Source organism: Merops nubicus, unplaced genomic scaffold, assembly GCF_000691845.1.
Source record: "Merops nubicus isolate BGI_N331 unplaced genomic scaffold, ASM69184v1 scaffold53656, whole genome shotgun sequence".
NCBI classification, from domain to species: domain Eukaryota; kingdom Metazoa; phylum Chordata; class Aves; order Coraciiformes; family Meropidae; genus Merops; species Merops nubicus.
In genome coordinates this window covers 4299-29838 of record NW_008614036.1, presented here as the reverse complement: position 1 = coordinate 29838, position 25540 = coordinate 4299, and the positions used below count along the sequence as shown (strand labels likewise).

The following is a 25540-nucleotide window of genomic DNA, read 5'->3' as shown; positions in this document are numbered from 1 at the left end:
AAATAACTGATGTTTTAAAGTGGACAAAGTTAGTTAAATGAATATTCAGCAAAAGGGGCAAATGTAAATAGCAGGACTGCTCTAGAGATCATTATCTGCAGTTGCAGTGCTGACAGTAATATGCTTCCAGCAAGAGAATATAATGCCTAAGTGACTACAGCTGTGTTTTGGTTGTGTTAAGAAGAAAACCTTCAAAGTCACAAAACCTGCACAGAGGAATGATGTTTTTTCTGACAAAAGGTAAAGACATTCTTTTTCCACATGTTTTGAATGTGAGAAATGTTGCATTTTGCATTTTCATTCAGTGCCTCATTCAATTAAGTGAACCGTAGGTTTCAAAAGTACAAAAAATAGTAGCCAAGCAGTGTGATGTATAACCTTGTACTTGCACAACCAAAGCAGAAATTGCCAAACATAAAACTATTACTTTAATTATTATTTTAAAATTACTAATCCAGAACTCCCTTCATTATAGCATGTTTCTATAGTGTTCAGTTGTAAGAAAACGAGAATAATTTGAGGAAGACTCAAATGATGCTCAGTTGCAATGACTATACTGGCCAGGAAGCAGTTCCTGTTAACAACTACAGAAAACCACAAAGATAGCAAACTTGGGTTTTGTTACTGTGTCAGATGTGTTTTGGGCCAAGTTAATATTGGAACAGACATTACTTGAACAGATGAATGAGTCACACTGAATCATACCCCTTGGCAGGGAACAGTAAACCAAGGTATGGAAATGATGCAGCCAAACTTTGATTTTCTGTGTTCATCAGAGGAGGCTGATAATGCTAAACCACTACACCCCACACTGAAGTTTGAGAAAGTAAGTGGTTACATATGATTCTAAACTAATTTTTAGTTAAAGGTCTATCTCAGAACTCACTCAGTTTCATTACTCCCTCTTAGTTTATTTTTGTCTTTCTTAAAAATGGAGAATTTCTACTAGAAGTAACTGTAGGGGTGTTCATTAGCTTTTGTGTAAGACACTAACTGGTATTGAGCTAAGTTTTCTGAACCCCTAGTGTCTGGCCAAACGAGACAAGAAGTTAAATATGCCCCTTTGCCACTTGACTGCCTACTTCTACTTTACTCAGTGGAGCGATACCAGAAAAAAACAGTTTAGGTCTGGAAGTTTGCAAAGGTCAAAGGTTTGTTTAGGTCAGAAGTTACAAAGACAGTAAACATGTGGATCTAAATGGTCTTTTATAGGGTGTTTTGATACTATAATCTCTGAGCACTCTGCGAACATCAAGAAAATAATTGTTTCCCCTGATTATTTTTCATTGTAGTGAAGTTTTTCTTTTTTTTACTGCATGTGTCTGTTTGATCTTTAAAACATATTAAGAATAGAGCAGTTGTATTTTGTGCACACAAAAGCAGATAAGATAAGCATTCAACTCTAAATTAACAAGTTTCTTACTTAAAATTTTTCCTGTTTTGAAGCCCATGTGTCAAGAGGCACAGGCTCCAGAAGAGGCTGTTTCACAGGGCTCCAGATTAGCCTTTGACTAGGTGTGCAGCATGTTAAACTGAGCTGACTTGTGGAGCTGGGGGTGGTGTGCCTTGGTCGTGTACCCTAGTATTAGGTCAAACAAATAGAAATTCAAACACTGTAGGACCTTTGTGGTGGTTATTTTATGCCTTCCAGCACTTCATAACAATGCAGGGTATTTTTCTAGACAGACAACTAACAGCTTCAGTGAGAAACCAGAACCTTCTTTGCCAAAGGAAAGCCATAAGATAGGTTTGGATTATTCAGAAATGGTGTTACCTGGATACTTATGTTAGAATTATTAGCAGAGAAATAGCCAACTGGAAATTTTTAAAGTGCTTTGATAATTTAGGGGGATTTGTGCTTTTAAAAGAGAATTTATAAATTGCCATCGTCACACTTCACACCTAGACTCTCAGTGAGGTCAGCAGGTAGCACAAACTTCTCAAAACAAATGTTTCAGAGCGATTCACATCACTGAATCAGTGGCAGTCATGTCACCTTATCAAGTTCCATTTGCACATCTGTAAGGGTTAGAAACAGCTTTTTTTTAAAATAAGTTTATCTTAGCTGAGTTGTCAGTGTGGCAACAGTGAGAGCAAACACTAGACCCCTCAAAACAGGAATTCGCCTGGAATCTCCAGAAGTGGTGAGAGTGACCAAATCATTTGAAACAGTTGAAAAAATTGAAATTAGTTTGAAAAAATCTGTGATGGAGAACATACAACCTAGATTCTAATCACAGAACCGTGTTAAAAAATGCCACCAGAGGATGCTCAACTGCGTTTCTGCAGACCGTCATTTGCCTATACAAAAGTTGTAGTCAAAATATCTTTACTTAGAGAGAATAATCGGAAAACAGTCTCTTGTAATGCACATAAAATAAGAATGTTGGAGTATTATACGAACTGATAAAGAGGTATTAGAACTTGGCTGTCTTTTAATTTGGGGAGTGGGAATGGCAATATCTTATTATTTCAGGTTCTACAGCTGCAGGCTCTGTTTACATGCCCTTAGCTAGATTCCCAGTGAAAGGGTTTGTGGAGCATTGGTCCCAAACACAGAACTGTGTGGCAACCTGGCTCTCAATATTTCACAAAATTTTTATGTGGTACTTTGCTGTCAAGAGACTGATCTCACACTGCATACAGATTATGCTGGACAGGTTGCAGTCGCAAGAAAAGCTGGAACAGACTTTGAATAAGCACAAGCAGATAATGTTACATACAATTGAGAGAAAGGCTTTAGGATGTGTAAACATCTTTAGGCTTGTACATTTAGGTATTTTTGTTTGCTCATTTTCACCCAAAGTTCGCTGCAGTACTTTCTTGAAAGAAGCTGGTTTTTTTCAGTAATCTTAACCACAAAAATTTATGTCTACATTCTTTTGACTGTTCCATATAATAGGAGATACAGGAATGTTCCATCTCTTAACATTTAAGTATATAGATGTCAACAAAAGGTACTGTGACTGAAAGAGGTACAGTGAATATGTGCATCCTGGTAATCAAAAGAATATTGCCAGAGAATCTTAACACAATTTAGTTTGGTTTTTTTTTTTGTCCCAAACTCAATTCCCAGGCATACAGAAAGGTCTTCATTAATATCCCTGGGTTTGAATATGGTCGGAGTGCAAGTGAAAACTCATCCAAACTAATCCACAGTCTTTTCAGTTTTTACTGCAATTGGCTTGATGCCCTTTAAATCTGAAAAGATGCTAAATCCCAAAGGAACATAACTTGGGGGTTGTGAGTTTTTTGTGGTGTTTTGTTTTGTTGTTTCCTAATGTAGTGTCCCATGTTAAATCCATAGCTACTTTTGGCTAAAGTTTTCCTTCTCCCTGGGCAGTCCCTTCTAGGTACTTATCTCCTGATACAGAACTTGCTGAACATGTAACAGAAGTTTTAAGCCTTTCAGGTAAGGTCACTGCTTTCCCTTTCTGTCTGGTCAGTTCAGTAGCTCCTAGTCAGAACACCTACAACTGAAAGCAGCGGCACAGGCGCAATTTCTATGGAGAGAGTTCTCCCCTATTTCTTCTCTGTTTTCTGTTTTCAATAACCAACTCATACGATCAGAGCCCTTCTACTGCCCTTTAAAAATGCAGAGCCAGGAGGAATGTAAGGGCTTTTTTGTGCAGTATATTGAAGGGGTCGTACAACAGTGAAGGTACCTTTAAAATGGGAAGTGCTACCAACTGGACTTCCCGTTGGTCTTCCTGCTTAATATTTAACAAGATAAATCAAAAGACCATGCAGCACAGAGAAATTATCTTATTTTCTTTCAACAGCCATTTCTCCTTTCCCTGTACTTTGCCCCAGTGTTTGGACCACTAATGACAAGAAAAATTATATACCGAGTAACATTTAAGCAGCCTCTTACTTGGGTCTGTAAAAAGTTGTCCTGATAATGGCTGGCATTTCATTCTGCAAGTGATCAAAAGATTTTGGCAACACATGAAAAGATCTTTACTACTAGAGTCTGGAAGGAAAACATGATCCTCAGGTAGAAAAGAATTTTTGCCGGAACACTATAATAAACTGCTGTGTAATCATATTAGTGGAGGTTCCTAGGAATGAATCTTTTCTGCTTTTCTTCCCTCCATGACCTTTCAGCTAATGCAGGGGTAATTTCAAAGATATGAGAGGTTATGTTTCATGAAAATGGGAGTCAAGCAGACAAGGGAGAATGCATAACTCATCCTTGTGTATGCACCTAACGCTTTTTTAGACTCCAGTGACTCCAACCAGACCTCATCTGTTGGAACAGGTGCTTCCTTGGCTTTCACTGCTCACAGGACTAGCTCAATTTTGCAAGCAAGCGCTGCTAGAGTGTTGTACCGTTTTATGGAATTATACGTAACATTGGCTACCTTGTACTTTCTGTGGTTTGACCACCTTACAATAAGTTTGTAGCCTGATCTCATTTTGACCTGAATGTCATATTCACGAAGTTTGTGAACTGAAATAATTACTATTAGAAGCTGAAATGTTTCAAATCCAATGGTTTTGAAGCCATCTGAATCACTGCTAGGGTTTCACAAACCAACTTGTGTTTAAACATAGTTTTGGTTGATTCATCCTCACTTTTTGTACAAATTATTTCCTGAGTAGTGGAAACAAGATTGGTAACAGGGAGTAACTATTCCATGTCTGTCTAGAAAGCTGAGAGTGATCTAAGAGTTTGTAGGGTACAATTTCAGTCCATGTATTTCTTAGATCCTCTATTATTCCAATCCTGAATTTCCACTTAAGATGGCCACAAGCCTTTTTCTTCTTCAGTGAAAATGGTATACCAAACTTTAAGTCTGAATGTCCCATGATCAATAACATATGGAAGTTACTTATTTTCCCTGAGGCTGTGCAAAGTACTTGAGGAAATACTGATTCTGCTGTAGTTGCCAGTACAGCTACAAATCTCCTGAACTCTCCATTTAATAGCGGCATGTCCCTATGTGATGAACAAACACTTTTATCTTTCCTAGCCTTTAAAACAATATTATTAGCTTCCTTCAGAGCATCTGCTAAAGGTTTGAAGTCCAGAAAATAACATGTGAGATTAGTTAATCTGGGGAGAAAGTGATCTTTTACTGCTTTGTATGACTTAATCTCTAGATCAGGTCCTTTACTTGATGTGGTGCCCTCAGATTCTCCCTTCAGATACTGACCTGTAACTTGGACTCTAAGTTCTCTGACATAAGTCCTCAGAAGGTAATGTATTTTTCCATGTTGTTTTCTAGTAGCTATTAGAATGTTTTTCTCTTCGACTTTTTACATAATAGACTGTAACAGCATGTCTTGTCTTCTTTGTCTTCCTGCACTTTTGAGTACATTGATATATAATACACACTTTTTTTTTTCTGACATTAGAGCACATAGTAGACACCCTACCAATGGAAGTTTTTTCAGCATCTTCTTTGCACCTGTATTTTTGCACACCTCCAGACTGTTTATTTCAGAGATAAGAAATTTGCATTCTGCATTTTCTGCTCTTTCAATTCATGAAGGTTTTTTTAATTAATTTTCTCTTCAACACAACCTTATAAATGCCATGTAATGAGCTGCTATGTAATGTGCCATTATGGAAACATGTCTGATTTTTGCTGTTTTCAACCTCCAGTGCTAGAAATGACTTGAAAAGAAAATGGTTCAGTTCATGTTTTCTATGTCTCTGACTAACTGGGCAGTCTCTTTGTGTTGTCAAGGCAGAAAGAGAGATGGACCATGTAATTTGGCCTCTCTTTGTCCAAGTGAGAGAATCCCATAAGGAACCAGACAGTGATATGCAGTATACTGGTGTGATCAGCCAGTGGTTAGGTGAATCAAACAAACAAATCTTTAGAGAAAGCAGCACTTGTTCAACCAAGACACCCACTTGGAAAGTATTTTGTCTCAGAAATGGGCCCGATGAATAAAATATCTGACTTCTAGTATTTGAAATAGCAACTAGAAAATTTAAGGCAAGGTATAAATCTCCTTCAGTAGTGAGATTTTCAGAAGAAAGCAGGACAAAGATAAAGCCATCAAGCCAGGTGTCTTGCTTAAGAGTAGGGATGTATACCAAAAAAAGGGAAAATGCTCTCCCTAGTAAACTTATTTTAATCATTACCAGTCTCTTTTTGTAATAGTTTTTAATTTGAATTACAGTCTTGGGCCAGGAAGCTGGCCAATATACTAGCAGTAGTACCTCATCCTTATGTTTTCTTACTGTAAAAAAAAAAAAAAAAGTCAGTATTAGCTGGAGAAGGGTTGTTTGGTTTTTTTCCCCCCCTTACATCTGCTAAGTGTATCTGAAACAAGCCAAATTCTGGACATGTGTCACAGGTATAAATTTTAAAACTTGAGTCAAGACAGGCGTCAACTTCTCTGGGGCAATCCTGTGATAAAGGACAATCCTATCACAAGCTCACAGTATTTTACCTCATGTTAAAAAATGTATGATTATCTCCTATTCTCTGTGCAGTGAGAATAATGTTGTGCTTCCCATGCAGTACAAACCAAAATTATCTCATGCTTCTAGCTGTGCATTATTGAAAACAGTAACTTCTCATGAAAAATCTCACAAAATTCAAACATAAATTCTGGTGATGATAGTGATTTCTGTATAATTTGATAAACTTTTGAAAACATATAGAAACTGTCGTAAGTGTGACCATTTCTCCTTCTGTCTTAGTTCCAGTCTTCTCCAGCGTGCAAGTAAAGCCTCCTATTTCACTCTGCTTGCTTCTCTCATCTTGCTTACCACATCATCCTCAACCACTGCATTCTTAGGGTTGCTCTGCATGTTGTTTTCCCACCATTTTTCCACTCTAATGCTTCACTCTGTTATTATTTCTGAAATATAAACAAAATACATGCTGTTAATTAAAGAAAACGCTCTCCCCTGCTTTCCTTACGGAGTCCAATCTTTTAACATTAAATGTACTCACTGTTGCAGCCATTGCTGCTTGTAGTTTCAACCAGGCTGGCACCACACTCTGAAGAAATTGTCCTTGAAAGGGAAGCTTTCCTTGACCATAAAACAAAAAACAGACAACAGGGAGGGAAGAAAAAAACTCAAACCACACACAGAGTGAAAAAGGTTATCAGATAAGAGACAAATTAATTGTATGATGCCTCCATTGAAAAAAGTGACCTGCATCTTCTGGAATTATGTTCTAATTAATACTCAACATTTTTGAGAAGTATGTATTTGAGGGAGAACAACAGAGAACAGGGAGATCAGAGGCAGGAACAGCACTCAAAACTGCATGGCTCTTCTCCTGAAGTTCATGTTGCTGTTTGTCTGGATTCTCAGGTCTTTATTTAAGCAATTAGTTACACCACAAAATAATTTAATTTATCATTAACTCTTAGCATTTGGAAGTGAAGTATCAACAATGTGATATTTTGCACACTTTCCTGAGGAGAAGCAGATCTTTTAACTAGAGCTGATCTCTTGCAGTCTCTTTCCCATTCTTTTAATAGTAATAAGACATCTGCTGTCTTGAGAAGAGTCATGTGCTCCATTCTGTCCAGTTTGTGTCCTGTGGTGATGCAACTCCTCCACAAAGTCTGTTCTCTTGGACAGCTTAAATTACTTTATTCCTAGATCCTGCTGTTTCAGCTGGCTGAGTTCCTGTTCAACACACACCTACCTTGCAGGTTATCTGGCATTTCAACAGGGACTTACAATCAAGTATAAAAATGAATTGCAGATTTATTTTACTTTTCTCTAGCTTTTTTTTCTGTTCCTCTAAACTGTGTGTGTGGCAATCAGGCCTCTATATTGTTTTTAAATAAAAGCTGGCTTATGTGGAACCTATAGACATCAGCCACCTTTCTTCTTCCAATAACCCTTGCACTATATGTTTCTGGAGAAAGAAGGCCAGATGGACTTCTACTGATAGGTTAATTGCTTGTAGCAAAATATGCCATTTGCTACCTCAGTAACAATGTAATAGTAAGGATTCTTGCATACTTTCTTGTTTTCCCAGGTCAAAACTTGTAAGTTTCTGTCAGGGTTTGTTGGTGGCATACGTGTGTGTTTGTCTCAAGACAGAGGATGGCTAGGTCTGGATTTCCTCTACCTCCATACGCTCTGCTCTGCTGGTAACAGGTTATGCAGCTCTTGGGCCTAAAGCTGCACAGAAGCCTACTCCAGTCCAAGATACTTTTTTCAGTACAAATCACATGCATAAAACCAGTTCTGATATAAAATATATATGGATACTTGTACACTCACAGTGTAAATATTTGACTAGCTTTACTAAAATACAATTGTTGGCATGATGCCGTATCTTCTAGTAAATCCCCATGGTCAGAAGTAGCAATAGTTTCATGTGCTCAGTTTTTACAGGCCTGTAGCAAACAGAACCAAGCATGCTCTTAAAAGGTCAGGATTCCCCCTTTGACAGTGAAGCGACGTGGATTGTCTGTGAAACAATACATTCCTGCAGTAAACTTGAAAAAGTAACATAGGAAGCTAAAGTACGAAAAGAGGTTTTCACACAAATTTTGGGTGTGGACCGTACTGGTTTTAGGGTTGCCAACATGATATAAAATTGTTTTACATGACTCATCTCTGAGGAGACGTAAAAAGATAGTGTTTTCTTTGCAACAACAGTCGTCATCTTTTTTTCCAAAAGTAAAGCTATGGTCTTTACTATCTAAGTAATCAGATCCTATCAACTTGAGGCTCACTCGGATATCACTGCAGCAGTAGCCTTTCCTTCAGCAGGTTCCAGCAAGAGTGGGAGGTTTAACCCTAGACCACTGTTTATCTTTTCCAGTTTTAAGCTGCTTTTTTTCATCACCAGTCCTTGACTACTTCTCCCTCTTCCCTCCCTCCCTTCTCTGCTGTTCCTTTCACTCAGACTGTCAGTTCCTTTCCCCTATTTTTACTTTGTTCTACTTTCCATTATTCTCCCTCTCTAGACACTTCAAATACTGTCTGTTTCATCATTATGTTCCTCTCTCTTTCTCATAGGTTTGCTTTTCCAAACCATACCATCTTGACAAATCCCAGTAAATAATCAAATACAGCATGAAATCAGCTTAGCAGCAGATTGTTGGTAGATTGGAAAAAAGCCCTTGGCTGATAAAAATGTGATGACTCAGTTAAATATAAAAGGAGAATTATTTCTCACTGTTCCCCCAGAGCATCTTCTATGCAGCCCATTTCTTTTACAGGTTACTTTCACTGTTAGTTATGATTTAGTTTTGTAAGCAGAGCAATGAAGGTTTCCACCCTTGTATGCTGAATGGATTTGTTTGTAGGGAGCATTAATTGCACTTGGACATTGCACTGGTCCTGAAATCTGCTCCAAGCAGCCTGAGAGGAAGAAAACTTGGATGGAAAGGAAGGGGGTTACAAGTTATGACTGGGACAAGAAAATAGTGTTGTGATTTCCTATATCCTAAAAGAACTGATACATAATTTTAGGGATTCAGTTTCTCTATCCTAAATTGCAATTAGTATCTCCTCCTCTGCATCCCTCCAGATTGCATCACTACACTAGAACTGGAAGAATCACAAGAATGCTTACTAACACACAATAGGGGTGAAAAAACTCTTGGTTTCTGTTGTGGCTTGAGGCTTGGAATGGGGGCGTGACCTTCCAGCAACTGGGAGGACCCCGGGTGGGGGTGAACCATTGTATTCCCTCCCCTTCCCACACACACTCTGATAAGAGGCAGGAAGTGGGTGCTAACTTCACTCGTGCTCTGCAGCTCGGAGAGGGAAGGTGTCTTTCACTCCGTGGGACCCTGGAACCATTTCTGAGGGTTTTGTATACATTTTTTTTTGTATTTTTCCCTAATCTTTGTATATATTATTTTCCTTACCTCCCTTTTTTGTTTTCTGTTCCTTGTTAAACAATATACTTCATTTTTTTTTCCAAAGTGTCTCTCTCTCTCTCGGGGGGGGAGAGGCGAGTACATAGTTGTGTTCCGTGTGGGTCCTGCCCTGAAACCCTTTTTACATGGAACCAGGAAAGTTTCTAATTCTGGATCAAGCATATTTGTTAATAAAGTGTAATAGAGGAGACTTGATAGCACAATATTTCTCTTAACACTTTAAATTAAATATATCCTGCCAAGAGGATAGGTCAAGGATGATGCAGAATCTCAACCAACCCCTTACAAGCTCTAGTTCTAACCTCTTCCAGAATGTTATGATACCAGTGGTAGATCAAATTTTAGGGGGAAAAAAAAAAAATCAAAACTGCTAGCAATAATCCTTGTTTATATAGCTGGAAAGAGAGGATTAGATCAAAGTATCCATTTTAGACTCCTCTTACATATTGGTCACTTCAGTCAAGAGTTGACTTTTACTTGTGTAGTGTTTCTTTTATTGTAGTTCTTTAGCAGTTGGTTGTGCTACATTAGCTTCCTATGTGTAAACGTAAGGCAAAGACAATTTTTAGCCAGTTATGTTCTTTTCCTTATACTAAAGAAGTTGATCATGATTTTATGAGATTTCCCACGCTCGACCGATATGTAATATAGCTTCAAGAGCAACTATGTTAAGACTGAGTTGCTGCCCTTGCTACTTTTCTAATAAAGAGGCCCTATTACTTGTTTTGCCAGCTAGGTAAAGCTTGAGTAAATTAATTTCCTATAAAGAAACAGTGTACTTGACGTTCATCTTCTAAATGTCTAACAAAAGACTTGTGCAGACCTGTCATTCTAAGCTTCTGTACTTTGCAATGCAAGGCTCTTTGACCACAAAACTCAATAGACTGTCTCCAGCCTTTCCCTAATTTTACTGTATGCAAGAGGAAAGGGATTTTTTAACAGATTACTCTCTGAAGACTTCTTTTCAGAAGACTCTTTTCTGCTCTCTGAAGACTTTTTTTTCACTTCTTAGAGACAAGCTTTATTCCTAAAGAAATACACTCCATACCAATATAAGACTTGACTGCATTTTTCTTTACTTAATTTAAAGCTGTATTCTATTCTAATACCTTTCTAGTAATCAAGCAGTGTTCTTTAGTGAACAACTGCTCTGGCATTCCACTGCTAAGACATGATTCCTTTAACTCATATGACTAAGGGGTGAAGGAGGTGGGGGTGGGGGACAGGAAATCCTCTATGACAAGGTTTTTTGACAGAGACTTTTATCAAATGCTCTCTACCTCTTCTAAATATATTCAACTATGGGAAAAACTGACATTCAATGGGTTTCCATGACAGCATCAGAGGTAAAATGAGACCAGCTGTTCCAAAGGTTGCTCACTGAAAGTCACTGATCAGAGAGGCTGATTTGGCAATGTGATTATGGGAGAGCAACGAACAGAATTGCAAGCACCTTAGGTTATTATAACCAGGGAGAAATGCAGTACAGGAGAAGGACCAAGAGGCTGCAAGAGTGTGGTGTGATGGCTAAGAATCACAGGGTCTAGTAAGTTGAGGCATAAAGGCATAAATACATAATAACAGTATATGACAAAACAAGCTCTCACAAGATGTGCTTGTACCCTAAAAACAAGAGGGGACATAGCGCTTGCCTGGTGTAGATAAATGCAAAGAGTAAGCAAAGACAGCAAGTTTGGGTTTGCTGTAAGGGTACTGATACATGTACGCACCAAATAGTTGACTTAATCCCAGCAACTGCTTAACACGTTTTCATTCTAAGTCTTAATATGCCTAAAATGTTACTAAAAGCAAACCTGCAGTACTTGCTGCCTAGCACTGACATTTTCATGCTACTCAGACATGGATATCCTGGATAAATGACTTAGCCATCTACTTTGTTCTAGATGTTTGTTTTTTAAACATCTGCTTGGGATTATTCTTTAATTTGATTCTTAGTTTTCCTTTTTAAACCCAGAGCTATAAGAGAATTGGGAGCTAATGGCACCAGTTGGTTTGGCTGCCAGTTGAATGCAGTGGAACAGCTTCTGATCCCTAAGCGCTTTTGTAATTTGCTTCTACTTCTCAGTCTTTGGACAGCACAAGGGTTGACTAATGTTCTGAAATGTTAGCATTAACTCAAGATAGACCATAAAATCTCTCAGAAAGTGGTGTACTACATACATTTTTTACAAAAGCGACTATAAGTAATAGCTTAGAAAAGTCATTGAGAAAACTACAAGCCAGAAAGTAAAATGTTACAAACAACAAGTTGAGACATTCACATTAATTACGCTGAATAACCATACAAACCTTATGGATAATTCATTACATACTTTTACATTCAAATAATTAGTGCATGATTACCAGAAGAAATTTCTTCTTGATTAAATAGCTTCAGCACTCTGAAGCACTTTTACCTGCAAAGGAAGTAGAACGCTCCAATTACAAGAACTCCTAGAAGAAGTAGGGAAGCCAAGAAAGCTGCAAACAGGTCACCTTTTGTTTGGGACTTGATGCTGGGCAGCAAAACTTCCTCACAACGGGCTCCTGTGTAATTCTCAGTACACCTGGGAAAACATTTATTTGGATTTGATGGTGACTTGTCATCTAATGTGAAAAGCACAAAGGCTTCTTTTGCTCTTAAGTGGGGAGAGAACTTGTTATAGCATAATTTGAGGTTTATATTCGCTTCACAGCAACTTTTCTTAGGGAATTTACAGTTGCCTCATATTTCTGGAACAAAGGGAATCTGGCCTGTTGGGCATCAGGTTTACATTCTGATCCATGCTTCTTTTATATATTAAACCATATCTTTCTTCACATATTCATTGGATTAGCAATATACTTCACAATGGTGTACTTTGCAGTTAAATCTGCCTCTTCTGCTGGTAGATTTATTAATTAAATCCACGTCTTTAGTGTTAGCTGTGTTATCCCATGGGTTCTCACACAGCAGTCATGCTTTCTTTTCCCCCTTTCACATAACTTCATAGCTTTCTTTGTTGAAGAGCTAGTACTTTCAGCTAAATAGATCAAGGAAATGGAGATTCACTGAGACACAGTACACCCAAAATTGTGTAACTTATTTCTGCAGTGTAATAATTCATGCCAGAACATCCTCCATGCTTGGTGATGACCCTCTCTTGGACAGACCTAGCTAAACGCCTTCTCTACTATGCTTATTTTATGTTTTGAGCTTCTGAAGAAAGGATTAAAATCAATATGGTATTTTACCATGGTAAAATGGTACGATATTTTATTTAAAATAAATAAAATTAATAGCTTAGTAATTCATATTGAGTCAAAATTAGGTAGGTTGAAGCTAAACTGACCTTCCTTTGTCTTACATTTTGCACTTACTCTGCTAACCTTTCTTAAGGTATTTACTGCGTTACAGAAAACGGAAAGCACTTCATTCCATTACTACATTCCGCATGTATCTTTTATATATGTAAATTTGCTGCTATTTGTATCGCTAAAGATCTTGCTATTTCTGGCACTGAAGTCATAATAATCTGTGACATAAGCAACTTCATGCTCTAGCTGAGAAAAACGGGCTGAACTCCCTAACATACTTGAAGTTCTCAACTGCCATTGGCATCCGCAGGGTATCATTTCAGATGAGGGAGAAGGCGGCAGAGAGGAAAGGAACTGCCAGAAAAGGAAGATGTTTAACATGTCTAAATACGACAATGGGATCACTGTGAGCACACCAGCATGCATGCTTGGTGTGATAGGGACCACTATTTCAGTACTACTGGTCTAAACTATTGCACAAGAATTACTACAGTTTCTTTTAATTCTTTGACTTTGGAAACAAAATGGGAGATTTAGAAACTAGAAAAAAGATTTAATTATCATCATATATTGGAGCTGTGCCACTGATGAAACAGCCACCTTCTACTAAGGACAATGTGAGACTTTTTGAAGTTACTGTGCTTGACTGCTGCGAGAAGGAAGGTTAGGCAGACTGCTCTGATTGCTTGAAATAATGTTCCAGATATTTACTGTAACTATAGTGGCATTTCAGTGGCCTATTTCTGAAATACTGTAGATTACCTGAAGAATAGAAGTTTAGTTTGAGTGGGACATTGTTCCCTAGGAAGTGAGGGAGAAATGCTTTGGAGAGCTGAATAGAATAACACGGATAGAAAATGGAATATAAAATTCATAATCTTGAATACCAATGAAAACTGAAGAATAATGCAAGGCTAAAATGATGCAGGAAGAAAAAATAAATGGCTTTTCACATCAAATTAAGGCTCATGGAAAAGTTCTAGTAAAGGGAGTAAGTCAGTAGCCTAAAGAGAAAAATGAAGCAGAAGGAAGAAAAAACAATCCTAGCTGAGAAGGTTTGCTTATGGGAACTAGGTAAAAGGCTAGGGCTAGAGAACTGTTGTGATACAGGAGAGTGGTTGGCATGGACAGTGCATGGAAGCCACATTCATGTTGCCATGGGAAAAAAATTGGAAATGTGATGACGGTGTAGCAAAAAGGTTCCGGAGATTGTAGCCACTTTCTACTAAATAGCAAACAGAACTAGATCCTTTCGGTAGTCACAAGTCCTTGAGAGGGAAAGGAGCCAGAAACACTATAGCAAATATGTCATCCAAGGTTAGAGCAAAAGGAGGAAGACCTACGTTAAGAAAAGCATGTACAAAACTGAAACATCCTGGATGAGACTATTAATTCCTCCCAGATGTAACAGAAACAAGTTTTACAAACATATTTTCCATGACTTGCCAGTTAGATACTATCTGTTTAACTGTGTGCAGTGGATTAGGGATTACAGAGCTACCCATCTACTTTCTTCAGACTGACCTGTTGACACACTTGCTCAGAAGTGATTCCAAACAATGTAGAAAATACTGTCATATTACCTAAAAATGACAGACTTTTTCATAGAAACAGGAAAATTGAGACGAAATTATAGCTAATGTGACCCTACCAACAGCCTCTGCTACAGTTAGGGCATTTCTGAAAACCCAGATGTACAAATACTGGCTTGCACAAGCTTTTCTGAAGTCATCAGTGCTAATGTATAAACAAGTAAAGGACCCTATAGAAGCGACTGATGCTTTAAGACAACTAAGAGAGGGGGAGGTTTCTACTGAAAGTCCTTTCCTAAAATTGGTGGGAAAGCAGCTAAGCAGACTTCAATAATTAGCAGTTTAACTGACTCAGAAGAGCTGTTTATCCTGTTGCATTGCAGAGCTCTAGTAATTTCAGTGGAGTTCCATACACAGTGACTGCGGGCAAGACAGAAGTGGTCTCTAACAAGCATGTGAGCTGTGAACATAATCCAGGCTGATGGTATCTGTGTAGTGCACAAGTTGAGCATGACACATGCAGTTGTTAATATGGCGGACAACTGTGCTGTGCTTGAGTAAAAGAGTGCAAAAGGCAGAGAAGCCTGCTTCTGGGCTGTAGGAATAGGGAGTTACACCAGTTAAGTCTTGTGATCTCTAGGCCAGGTGTTGCTGTTCCACATTATCTGCACGCTATTAGCCTGCTGTTTCAGCAAATGCTGTCTGCTGGCTTTCAACTTTCAATGGTCCTACTATGTAGCCTTCCAAGCTTGATTTTTAAAATGGAAATAAAGGTCTTCCCTCCTCTAGGAAATTAAATTCTAATTCAATCAGAGTTGAAAGACAACAGCCTTTAAATGTTTGAAGAAATGCTGTGAGACCAGAAACTCCCATTTTCAGAGAGCATCCAGACTTCTGCTTTCCTACATGCCTGCACACACATGCAACCATGCCCACAGCTCTTCTCAGACGAGATGAGCCAGCCTTAACTGTTGTATACAAACTTACTATAGGATCTGTGCTGGAGACAAAACACTTAATGTAAAGATATTTACTGAATCTTTCAACATAGGATATTAAAGCTACCCATATCAGCATCAATACAGGGTGGAAGGAAATAGGCTGCATTGGACAAGATGTCAGGAGATGACGAGCAGGTCTGCAGTTACATTGATCCTTTACAAGTGTAACACCTCTTCAGTAACACAAGGTATTACTGCTGTCTTGTTTGCAGGTGCAGTTCAGGAGACAGTGCAAGTGATCTCCTGCCTGTCTGACTGATGTAAGAAGGTAGGATAGGTTTCCTTCTCTTCCAGACTATGGTGGGTGTCAAACAAGTGTCTGACAGACTTTAAAAATGGAAGCAGGGTTTGAGTCAAATATGCACACAAACTCCCATTGCTTAGTATTATGCTATTAGAGCCTTGACTTTAGTTTTAATTTATTTACCCTTTAGTCAGGAAGAACCTGGATGCTTCTTGGTATAAAAATTACTTGCATGTAAATACAAAGCTCTAGCAGAAAAAGAGCTGAAAAATTATCTCCTTGTCAATGCACTTCAGATTACATGGCTCATAGCTTCAAAAATCACCATAAATTCAGTCGGTAGCAGGCTCCTAAAAGTTGTGCTAATCCATACACTAGAAGGGCATCCAGTAAATATGAAAAAGAATTTAAAGCCAAAGTGAATAAGCAATTAAGAAGGCTAACTGGAAGCCCTAAGCAGCTTTTAGAAGTTTTGTATTCAGAGGAGTTTCAAAACTGTTACTCTTAAGCTGTATTCATATACACAGTACAACAAAACTCCTGCTACTACTGGAGAGAAGTTGAAAGAACAGGCTATTTTCCCCTAGAACTCCCTTAGCTATGTGTTTATGTGGCAGACTTTACCATATCTGGCAGTGATACTAATTCTGGTCAGTAATACTTTTCAAGCATGTAAGATAATGTTGAATTTTATGTCCCATTAAAAAAAAAAAAAATTATTGACCTTTTTTTGGCTATACTTTTGGGGTGCAGTCTAACTTCTGGTCCTACCTTTCAAGCTAAAAGCTGAATTGAAAAACAGTAATGGGACACCATTTTCAGAAGAGCCTGGGTTATGGAAATGTACAATTTTGGGGGCAGAGAAAGAAGAGAAGCCTAGATGAGCGGGAAGCCCCGCACTGGCAATGTGCAGTGTGTATACTCCGAAGGCTTAGCACACAGCAAGTATGTCACTCATGGGGCCACTTGAAATCTAGAAGGACCCATCTCAGAGAAAGAGCCAGACAAGGATGGAGTATACAGAATGTGATAGAAGGAGTCTGAGTGGGATTTACTGGATTAGTTTAGGGAAGGTGGAGATATTTGATTAGGGTAGAAGCAAAGAAAGGGGAAAGTGGAGATATACTTCAACAAAATGCAGGAATTTCAGAGGGGAGATTTCAAGGTCTGCCTCTGTTCCCTGCAGTACTCAGACTGAACATGCTGCCCTCTGCAGAACATGATCCCTTCGTCAAAATGAGAGTGTTCACTATTAATTTCTATGTGTACTGCCCTTGGAAGCAGAGGGAGTTGTGTTTGGGAGGTCTTACAACATCTGTATTTTGTCTGAAATGCAAAAAGAAATCTGTAACATGTAAGACAAAATGGAAGTACCAGAGCTTCCCCTCTGACAACAAAATCTTCATTTCATTTTGTGCTGCATGAATTAATGATTATGGGAAGCTGTGCATTGGGTGCTGAGGCAAACAGCTTTCTGCCTCCTGCTTTATGATACACCTGAGGCAGCCACTTTTCCATCCTTCTCCATTCTGCCACATGCTTATTTAGTACATCTGAGCATTGCTGGGTTTGAAGCCCATCTTGTTTATGGTGACAGGTGCACCTTTTGCTCCTGAGAACATTAACTTGTTGTTAGGAAAGGAACGAGAGAAGACAGCAGCTGAGCAACTTCATGTTTTAACAGACATCAGCTGTATTTAAAATCTCTTAATGTTGCAGAGGGGAAGGGGTCAACTAAGGTTTGGTTTCTAATAAATCTCTACCTTGTGTATATACCAATTTTTGAATGGGAAAAATAACTGAAATTCCAAAAGTAAACAGTGGCTTTTAATTTGTTAGCATGCTACAAAATACGTATTTCTAAAGAATGATGCAATTTTCCTAATGACATTGTGAAATTACTTCTGATGTTGCTGCACTGGACTAGTAATCTGGACTATGTTTAGCAAAACACATTTGTGTAAATAAGTAGCCTGTCAAGGCAGATGTGTTTTAAGGTATTTTTACAGTTTGTTAGTCTGTTCTCACCTCATTTGTCCCTTTTAATCAATGCTGTGCTAATGACCACTCAGCCTTTGATTCTAAAACTGATTCAATTCTTCTGTTGGAGGGAGATGATCATTACAGAACACTTGGAAGCTCCGGGTGAGACTTGGCAGAAACCTGCATCAAAGTTGCACTTTGTGCAACTGTGTGATGGTGCCAGTCTTGAGGTTCCAAAGCACCAAATATTTTTCTGAATTCTGCTGAATAGTGATGAATTTTTTCTTGTTTCTATTCACATCACTGCCGATTACTAAGATATATGTGTGTAAACAAAACCTTTCTCATCTATAATTAGCCTCCTCTGGCTGATTAAGGAACATGCTTAGAATGAGAACATGCTTAAATAGAATGCTGCTATTTAAATCCATCTAACTGCATAATCAACCACTAGCTACAGAAGAAAAATACTTGACAATTTAAATGCAATGAGATTGCGTGAGTGTAACACAAATGCTCTTAAGATGTTACTTTTCTGCTTCAGCAGATTATAAAATTCTCTAGTATCTGAATAATAATTTCCACTTTTAAAGTGATAATTACACTGACTAGCTTGTGCTCCTGAAGAATGAACTGTTCTGAGTAGCTGTTACTTTGTATTTACAGCTATAACATCAAATATACCTTCCTCATTACACTGTCTAGCAATAGTTGAGGGGGTACTTTGAAATGGTGTAACTGATGCTTTTCAGTCTAACCTGTTTTCATGTAAGTATTTTAATATCAGGAATATGGGATTCCTTCTGGAAAAAAACATGCATATTTCAACACAGTTTACTTTTTGTGTGTGTAGTATTCATTTTACATTGCATAATCTTGCAAGGTTTAGCAGAATAAATCATCATACAGCACTTCCTAGCTTTTTCCTCCCTTCTTGATCCGATTGATGGTATGACGCTGGGCAGTGTGCTTAATGACAGTGATGTGCTCTGTATATTTTTTTTCAACGAGCATTTACCACAAAATTTCCTCTTCCTTTCTCATCCAGGACATGAGTTTACATGCTCAAGTTGAAAATGTTTAAATTGAACTGCCCCAAACAAAATAAAGTAATACTTTAATTAGGCATGTTAGAAAAGATTTTTCCTTCAACTGTTTCATCCAGTTATCATTAGTTACAGCTCAAAATTGAAGACGGAGCAGAAGTGGCCGTGGAAGAAAGAAAAGGTAGTATCCTTAAATGTATGTAATACGTGTCTGAATGCCTATTATAATGTTAAGTAAACCCATCAGAGTAGCTATAATTTATTTTGATGAATGATAACGCAGAACTAGTAAATGCAGAATGATGAAAATTTAGAGTTTAATTTAGCATCTTCTTAAGTCTTGGTAAATGAGAAAATAAAAGGATAGGGCTGTTATTTATGTAGAAAATGTATCCACATGCAAAAGCAGGAAGTCCTTCTTGTCCAGTGTGCTACATGGGCTTCAAAAAGAAGAATGGCACTGTAAAGCTGCCCTTTGAGTATTTCAGTGAGATTCAGAGAACAGAGTAAGTCTTGAATTACATTCTTTTTCCCTCCTTAAAAGATTATATTCCTTTTTTGAGCCTCATTTTGTTCAGAATTTTTGCAATACAGTTCACCTGTAAGAAAAACTGGGAATGTACTTTGCCTTTCTGAATGCCTCTCCTACAGTCTTTGCTCCAGGAGGCAAAGGGTTCCATTATGTATTGTAATGAGGAGAGGAAATACGGCTCTAAATATAGGTGTCATCCTGAATGCATAGGTGAGTGCTGTGGCACCCATCAAACAAGTATACGGATTTATTTTTCTCATATTGTCCTGCCTCTGCAAGCTAGGTAAGTAATCTGAGCATGAATTACTGAACTTGGAACAGCCACAGGTAATAGGTATTTTCTTTTATATAACAGTAATTTCTTAAAGAAGCAAAATGGAGAAATAGTCTATAGACAGCCACTGTCCAGTACTTAAACAGACAAACTACTTTCACTGACCTGCAGAATGGACTGGATACAGTAGGAATCATATAACAGATCCCTCCATTTAGACAAAAAGATCCGTAACTGGTGCCACAGAGTTCTTCATGATCTTAAAAAGAAGTTCAAAACAGAGAAAAATAGAGACTTATGTATTTTTATCAATAAAAGGAGATCAATTATGCTTTTGGGGAGTGGGGGTGGCTTCCTTAAAAACAAACAAACAAAACCCCAACAAAACAAACAACCACACACAAACAAAACCACCCTTTGAACAAATCTGGTATCAGTCTTGCCTTCCAGGCCAGCAACCTAGAGCACTATCTATCTTGCAGAATTATTTCATATAATGATATGCAAAAAGAGCAAATTGATCACCATATCAGATGTGAGGCACCTACATTGCATGCATAAATGCAAAATTTCTCTTGCAGTGAGAGGAACTTTTGAATTCTCTGTAACTTCTTTTGCCTTTCATGACCACAAGCCATAGTGAGTAGAATGATTCACCTGATGGCTTGTACAAAGTCAGGTTTGCCCTGTTCCAGGGCCACAAACTATCTTTAGCTGAACTAGATTCTGAGAGAGAACTGGAATCAGTACCGATAAACAGAGAACATTCTCGGGTGTGGACCAGGATATTTTGAGACTGCTTCAGACTCTATTAAGAACTGAATTATAGTGCAGGTAGAGACTGCCATGTTTTCCCACCCCAAGTTTTAACAACCAATGGAGGTGCTAGGCTATGAAGTGTCACTTATGTAGAAGACTGCCTGTTACAACATAATTTCCAAACATCTCAAAAAGGCTTTTTCCTAACGCAAAAGGCTTCTTATATGAATTCTTAGTGTTAAACACAATTAGGCATTCTAAAACCCCAAACAGAGGATACTAATGTTGGCACTTGTAGCAGCAGTTTTCCATTTTATGCTTAAAAAGAGTAACTAGTATTTCACTTTTTGAAAGCAGCCTAGATTTGGAAGTTGGGCTGCATATATTTATGATGCAATTAATGTATCAGTAACCTGTTTCATGTATATATGTTCATATTTTTATACATGTCTTCAATCTTAGGAAACCACAATATGGCAATCAGAAGAAAAACATAGCAGTCTTCTGATACCACAAGTGTGAGCATCATGTGTTACCTCACACTTTAGGTGTTGTTTTTGCTGTTATTTCTCCCAGAAGTTCTGCAAGTAAGAATTCTGCTGTCTCACTAGACACATGTATAGAAGATATGTTCTATACAAAATGTAGTGTTGTTTCAGTGGAAGCAAGATTTTCATTTTCTTATTTGTCCTTCAGGAAAAAGAGTTAGGGTTCCCCTTTAATCCTGCAGAAAAAAGTGAGAAGTGTGGCCATAAGACATTCTACCCTAGAGGAAGGTTCTACAGCTTTGTATTTAAAATACACCTGACTTTTCTAAGAGTAGCAGAAAAGATTAGCTACTTCTGCCCTTGTGTAACTGAGACACTGATCATCCCGCTATCCTCTACGCCGCCTCCTGTAATTCCACTCTCCCATCTTTTCACCCACTCTTCCATTCCTGCGGCGACATACTGACAGAGGAGCGCGACTCAAGGCCTTATTTCAAGACAAAGGCTGGTATACCACAGAGCTCAGCAGGAACTCATGTGATCAAAGTGCTAGCATCCCAATGGTAACTGGATCTTTTTGCACACGTGCAGATAAATTAGAGAGCTGGAGAAGCGGGGTGGTAAGGCTGGAAAGATTGCTCGTGCTTGACCTTGCCGCACTGGCTCAGGACGTGACATCACAGAAACGCATGTTGTGCCCTACCTTGTTAGAAGTTAATGGAAATTTATTTTATCTCTGAAGTTTTCTCTGTGTGTCTACTGGCAACTAATTTACTGTAAGCTCACTACTAAAAGACTTTTAAAAATACTTGTCACGGGTAACAGTATAACTGCAGTAGGAAAAAAATGGTAACAAAAAAACCCAAGTGGGTTTCTAAACAAGAAGAAGAAATTATTTGATTTTAGTCTATTCAGACATAAGAATGGAATTTCTGTGACAGTGTAATTAAACTGAAGGCTGCATCCTTCCTTAAAGGAAGAAAGGGCATTGTATCAGTGTATCAGGGTATCTATACAATTAAAAGAATAAAGAAAGAAAAAGCAAAACTCTCAACTTTGACCTGTTCTCGACTCTATTAAGCATCTGAGGGAGTTAAATCGTGTAGAAATTTTACCAGATGGAAAAACAAGATGATAGAAGATAGGCCCAACAGAAAAATCCCTTCAGGCAGTTTGTGGAAAGCCTTCAAAGAAATTCTCATGAGAATTAATAAGAACTTGTTAACCTCCTTAAAACCCTGCCTTATGCGTTTCTATTTCTTTTCTTCATCCTTACACAAAAATAAGCCTGTCTCACACTGGCAAACTGGTAGAATACTGACGAAAATGAAATGCCTCAAGTCATTCAGGTCTCAGAACACTGGGGAGAATGACTCTCACTGTCGTGGTGTGATCTGTGTCTTAAGGACCAGCTTTTGCAGCCCAACTAGACATTTCTCGTCTGTCAAAATACCTCAGGCACCCTGTCTTAGGCCTACAGTAGAAAAGTGAGAGAGATGGAGAGAGAGAACAAAAAGTGCCCAGGAAGCCTTCGAAACCTTTTTTATTGTAATTACAGACAATTTCTTTATAGGCTATTTCTTTCTAGAGCTAAACTTCTTTACAATGCTAAGGGAAAAATGGTAACCTTAATTTTACTAGTCATGAGATCTTTTAAGAAATGTCTGTATACATGTAGATCAGGTGCCCCATTTTCCATCCAATTGTGCTTCTCATTAGTTCTATGTTGTGTATTAATACCTTGTCACTACTTATGGAAAGTGCCAGAGTAATACAGTACAAAATAGATGACAGAATTATGGAAGAGAAGAAAAGAAAATTCAGGATGCTTTAATGATAAAAAAAAAAAAATTCTTAATTACCAGTATTAGTGGGGTTTGCTACAATACAAAAATATCTATTATTGCACTCCATGCTCTCTGTACTGACATGCAGTAGTTTGTATGAAATTTGAAAGCTACAACTCGGCATTTGTAGCCAGGAAAGTACAAAGGCAACAGTTTATCCCTTTAAATGTATAGTCAATGATGCTAAATGGTATACTGAAGAATAAGAAGGGGTCCAATACAAACCCAAACTCAATCACATTAGCATTGGTGAATGTGCTATGATTTTTTGTGAGGTGAGACAATACATTATATTAATCTAAAAATCCAAATTTATACTTTGGAAGTGAAACGTATACTACATTCAGACTACCATAATCAAGATAGAAAAGTTTAACGAGTCAAGTGATGATGGGCAATTGTGCTGAATGGTGTTGAGTATGAATTTCACATTAAAAAAAACAAAAATAGAAAAGATTGAGCTTTTCCACTAATACAGCTGTAGAAACTATATCAATGTACGCTCTACATAATACAGATATGTATTTTTGATATATCCTACTATGTGAGAGATTAAATAAAGAGAAGTAGGACACAAAAGTTACTTCTATAAAAAGTCGGGGCTTGGTGGGAGAAGTGAAGAGGAATGAAACAAGATTGTTCTTTCTAATGGTAGACTGTGAATACTTAACACAGGCAGAGGTAATATCAGCCTGTATATACACTGATTCTCAATTATTCTTTTTGAAGACATGTACAAAAACCTGTCCCTAAACTATCTTTTCTGTTTGGATTTAAAACTTTTGTAAGGTGACTCTGCTGTCTGTCAAAAAGAAACACAAAGGCAGGCTCAACACCACCTTAACCCCCTAAGAACCAAGTCAGCCTTGATAATGCACATGTTGACTTGGCTGTCTTGCCTAGTCTAGAGGCTGTAATACTACAGACTGCCTAATCCTGGAGTCTGCTAAAACGAAAAAGGGAAGGGTGAGGAGTGAGAAGTGTTGGCGGAAGATAAAGGGGACGGATGATACATGCTTCCTCACTCATAAGCAACTTTGGACTGCACGCTAGTCAGTCGTGAACTGTGAAATAGTAGGATTGATCAAAGCAAACCTCTCCTTAAAGAATTTCTAGCACCGACTGGTGAACTCTAGTTTGTGAGACTAGCAAGTGAGGACAGCCCTATGGAGCAGTTGTGACGATCCCAATGGCAGCTGTCAGCATCAATGCAATTTTAAAGAATTCATCCAAGTAAAGACTTGGAAGAAATTACCTGTTCGCATATTATTCCGACAACAATTTTTATTCTTGGTCAGAGGCTATTCTTCTAAAACGGCACCTAAAGACAAACATGTAAATTTAGCATGTCATTTTTATTCCTAGTGACTTTTTTCCCCTGAAGAAAAAGCTATCAGAATGCATCTTTCAGTGTTGCTGCTAAGACATTTGTTGCACTTTGATAGTAACGTTATGCTGTTATACTAAATTTATATTCCATTAATTCACAGTTCATGGCAAACATTCAAATCTGCTGTCAAATTCAGCAAACTCTTAAGGACAGTACTATAGAGTAAAACCAAATTCACATGAAAGCACATTTAAGTGATGAAAATTTTTTTCAAACTGCCATGCTTAGTCAGAATTGTAATACCTGATGCTTTTAGGCAATTTATTGTTTCTGTCTAGCTAAAGTAAATTCACATTTGTACCTTGAAAGAGAGCACATACAACTAAACTGGTCCCCAGGCTGCTAATTACTCAGTCAGTTAAGATCTTGGTGGTAGAACTCTTATATTTCACAAACAAGAATTTACCAGTTTGTAATTTCTGAGAGAATGTGTGTGTTTCACCTGAGTGTTGCTCATGTCTGGATGCCAGGTGAAATTAGTAATATAGGCCACGAATTTAGTAGAACTCAGCAAGGTCAAGATTTGTACAGTTATTTTTAAAATATGGAATAGAAACTCTCTGCCTGGACCAATCTTCACTTGAGATTCCTAAAAAGAAACTTATTCTGTAGACATGCCAACTCTATAACTGTCTAACATTGGTATATTCTGTTTCCTTGGAAGGTGTAGTCACTGTTTACTGTACCAAATAGGTTACTGAACAAGCCTAACGTGATAGAATTTATCTTTCAATGTTTGCTCTTTTTTTCCTAATTGTACTTTAAAGCACACATAAAGTAAATATTTAAGAAAACTGTCCTATATTGGAGGAAAGATTTTTTTCCCATTAAACGATCAAATAAAATAATCAACTTTACCAGAAATAATTGCCTGTACTTCCAGATATCAGTAATAGAAAGGCAAACTTTCAGCAGAGGCCCATTTCAAAAGGTACAATACATTTGTACTTACTGCATAAGCAGACAGTTCTGTTTTTTGTGGGACCTCAGATGGCTTCCCTAGCTCTTTAAGTCTCCTGTCCATAAAAGAAAATCTGAAATGGTAGTTCCCTGTGATACTGGGCTGTAACAGCAAGGTCCCCACCCAAAGGCTGTCCTCTTGGGCTGTCCCATGGATAGGCAACTTCACTCACTTTGTGTATACAACCAAGTACAGTTAACATAGCATGTGGCACAAAGAAACAAACCAACATGATTCACTTCACAAGAATCCTCTTTTTGAAAAAGAAAAATAATCCTGGAGACGGGTTATTTGTAGCAGTCTGGATTCTGTACGTGCTGACAAAAAGGCTTCAAATTTACATATAGTGCAATGTGGG

General features: G+C 38.0%; 1 protein-coding gene across 1 annotated transcript; it reads right to left on the bottom strand.

Annotated features, from left to right (window-relative positions):
• Positions 1 to 6906: 6906 nt before the first annotated feature.
• NRG4 (neuregulin 4) lies at positions 6907 to 24096 on the bottom strand. Its single transcript, XM_008942060.1, has 4 exons — positions 24087 to 24096; positions 19903 to 19996; positions 12246 to 12395; positions 6907 to 7000 (listed from the first exon to the last, which is right to left on the bottom strand). The coding sequence occupies exons 1-4, from the start codon at positions 24094 to 24096 to the stop codon at positions 6907 to 6909; spliced, it is 348 nt and encodes a 115-aa protein (XP_008940308.1).
• Positions 24097 to 25540: the final 1444 nt, after the last annotated feature.

Excerpts from the sequence above, each read along its gene's own strand:
- NRG4 (XM_008942060.1), bottom strand. Across the intron at positions 12,396-19,902 it reads GTATCCAGTCCATTCTGCAG|GTGTACTGAGAATTACACAG; the intron begins GTCAGTGAAAGT and ends ATGTTTTCCCAG. Across the intron at positions 7,001-12,245 it reads GCGTTCTACTTCCTTTGCAG|GAAAGCTTCCCTTTCAAGGA; the intron begins GTAAAAGTGCTT and ends TTTATGGTCAAG.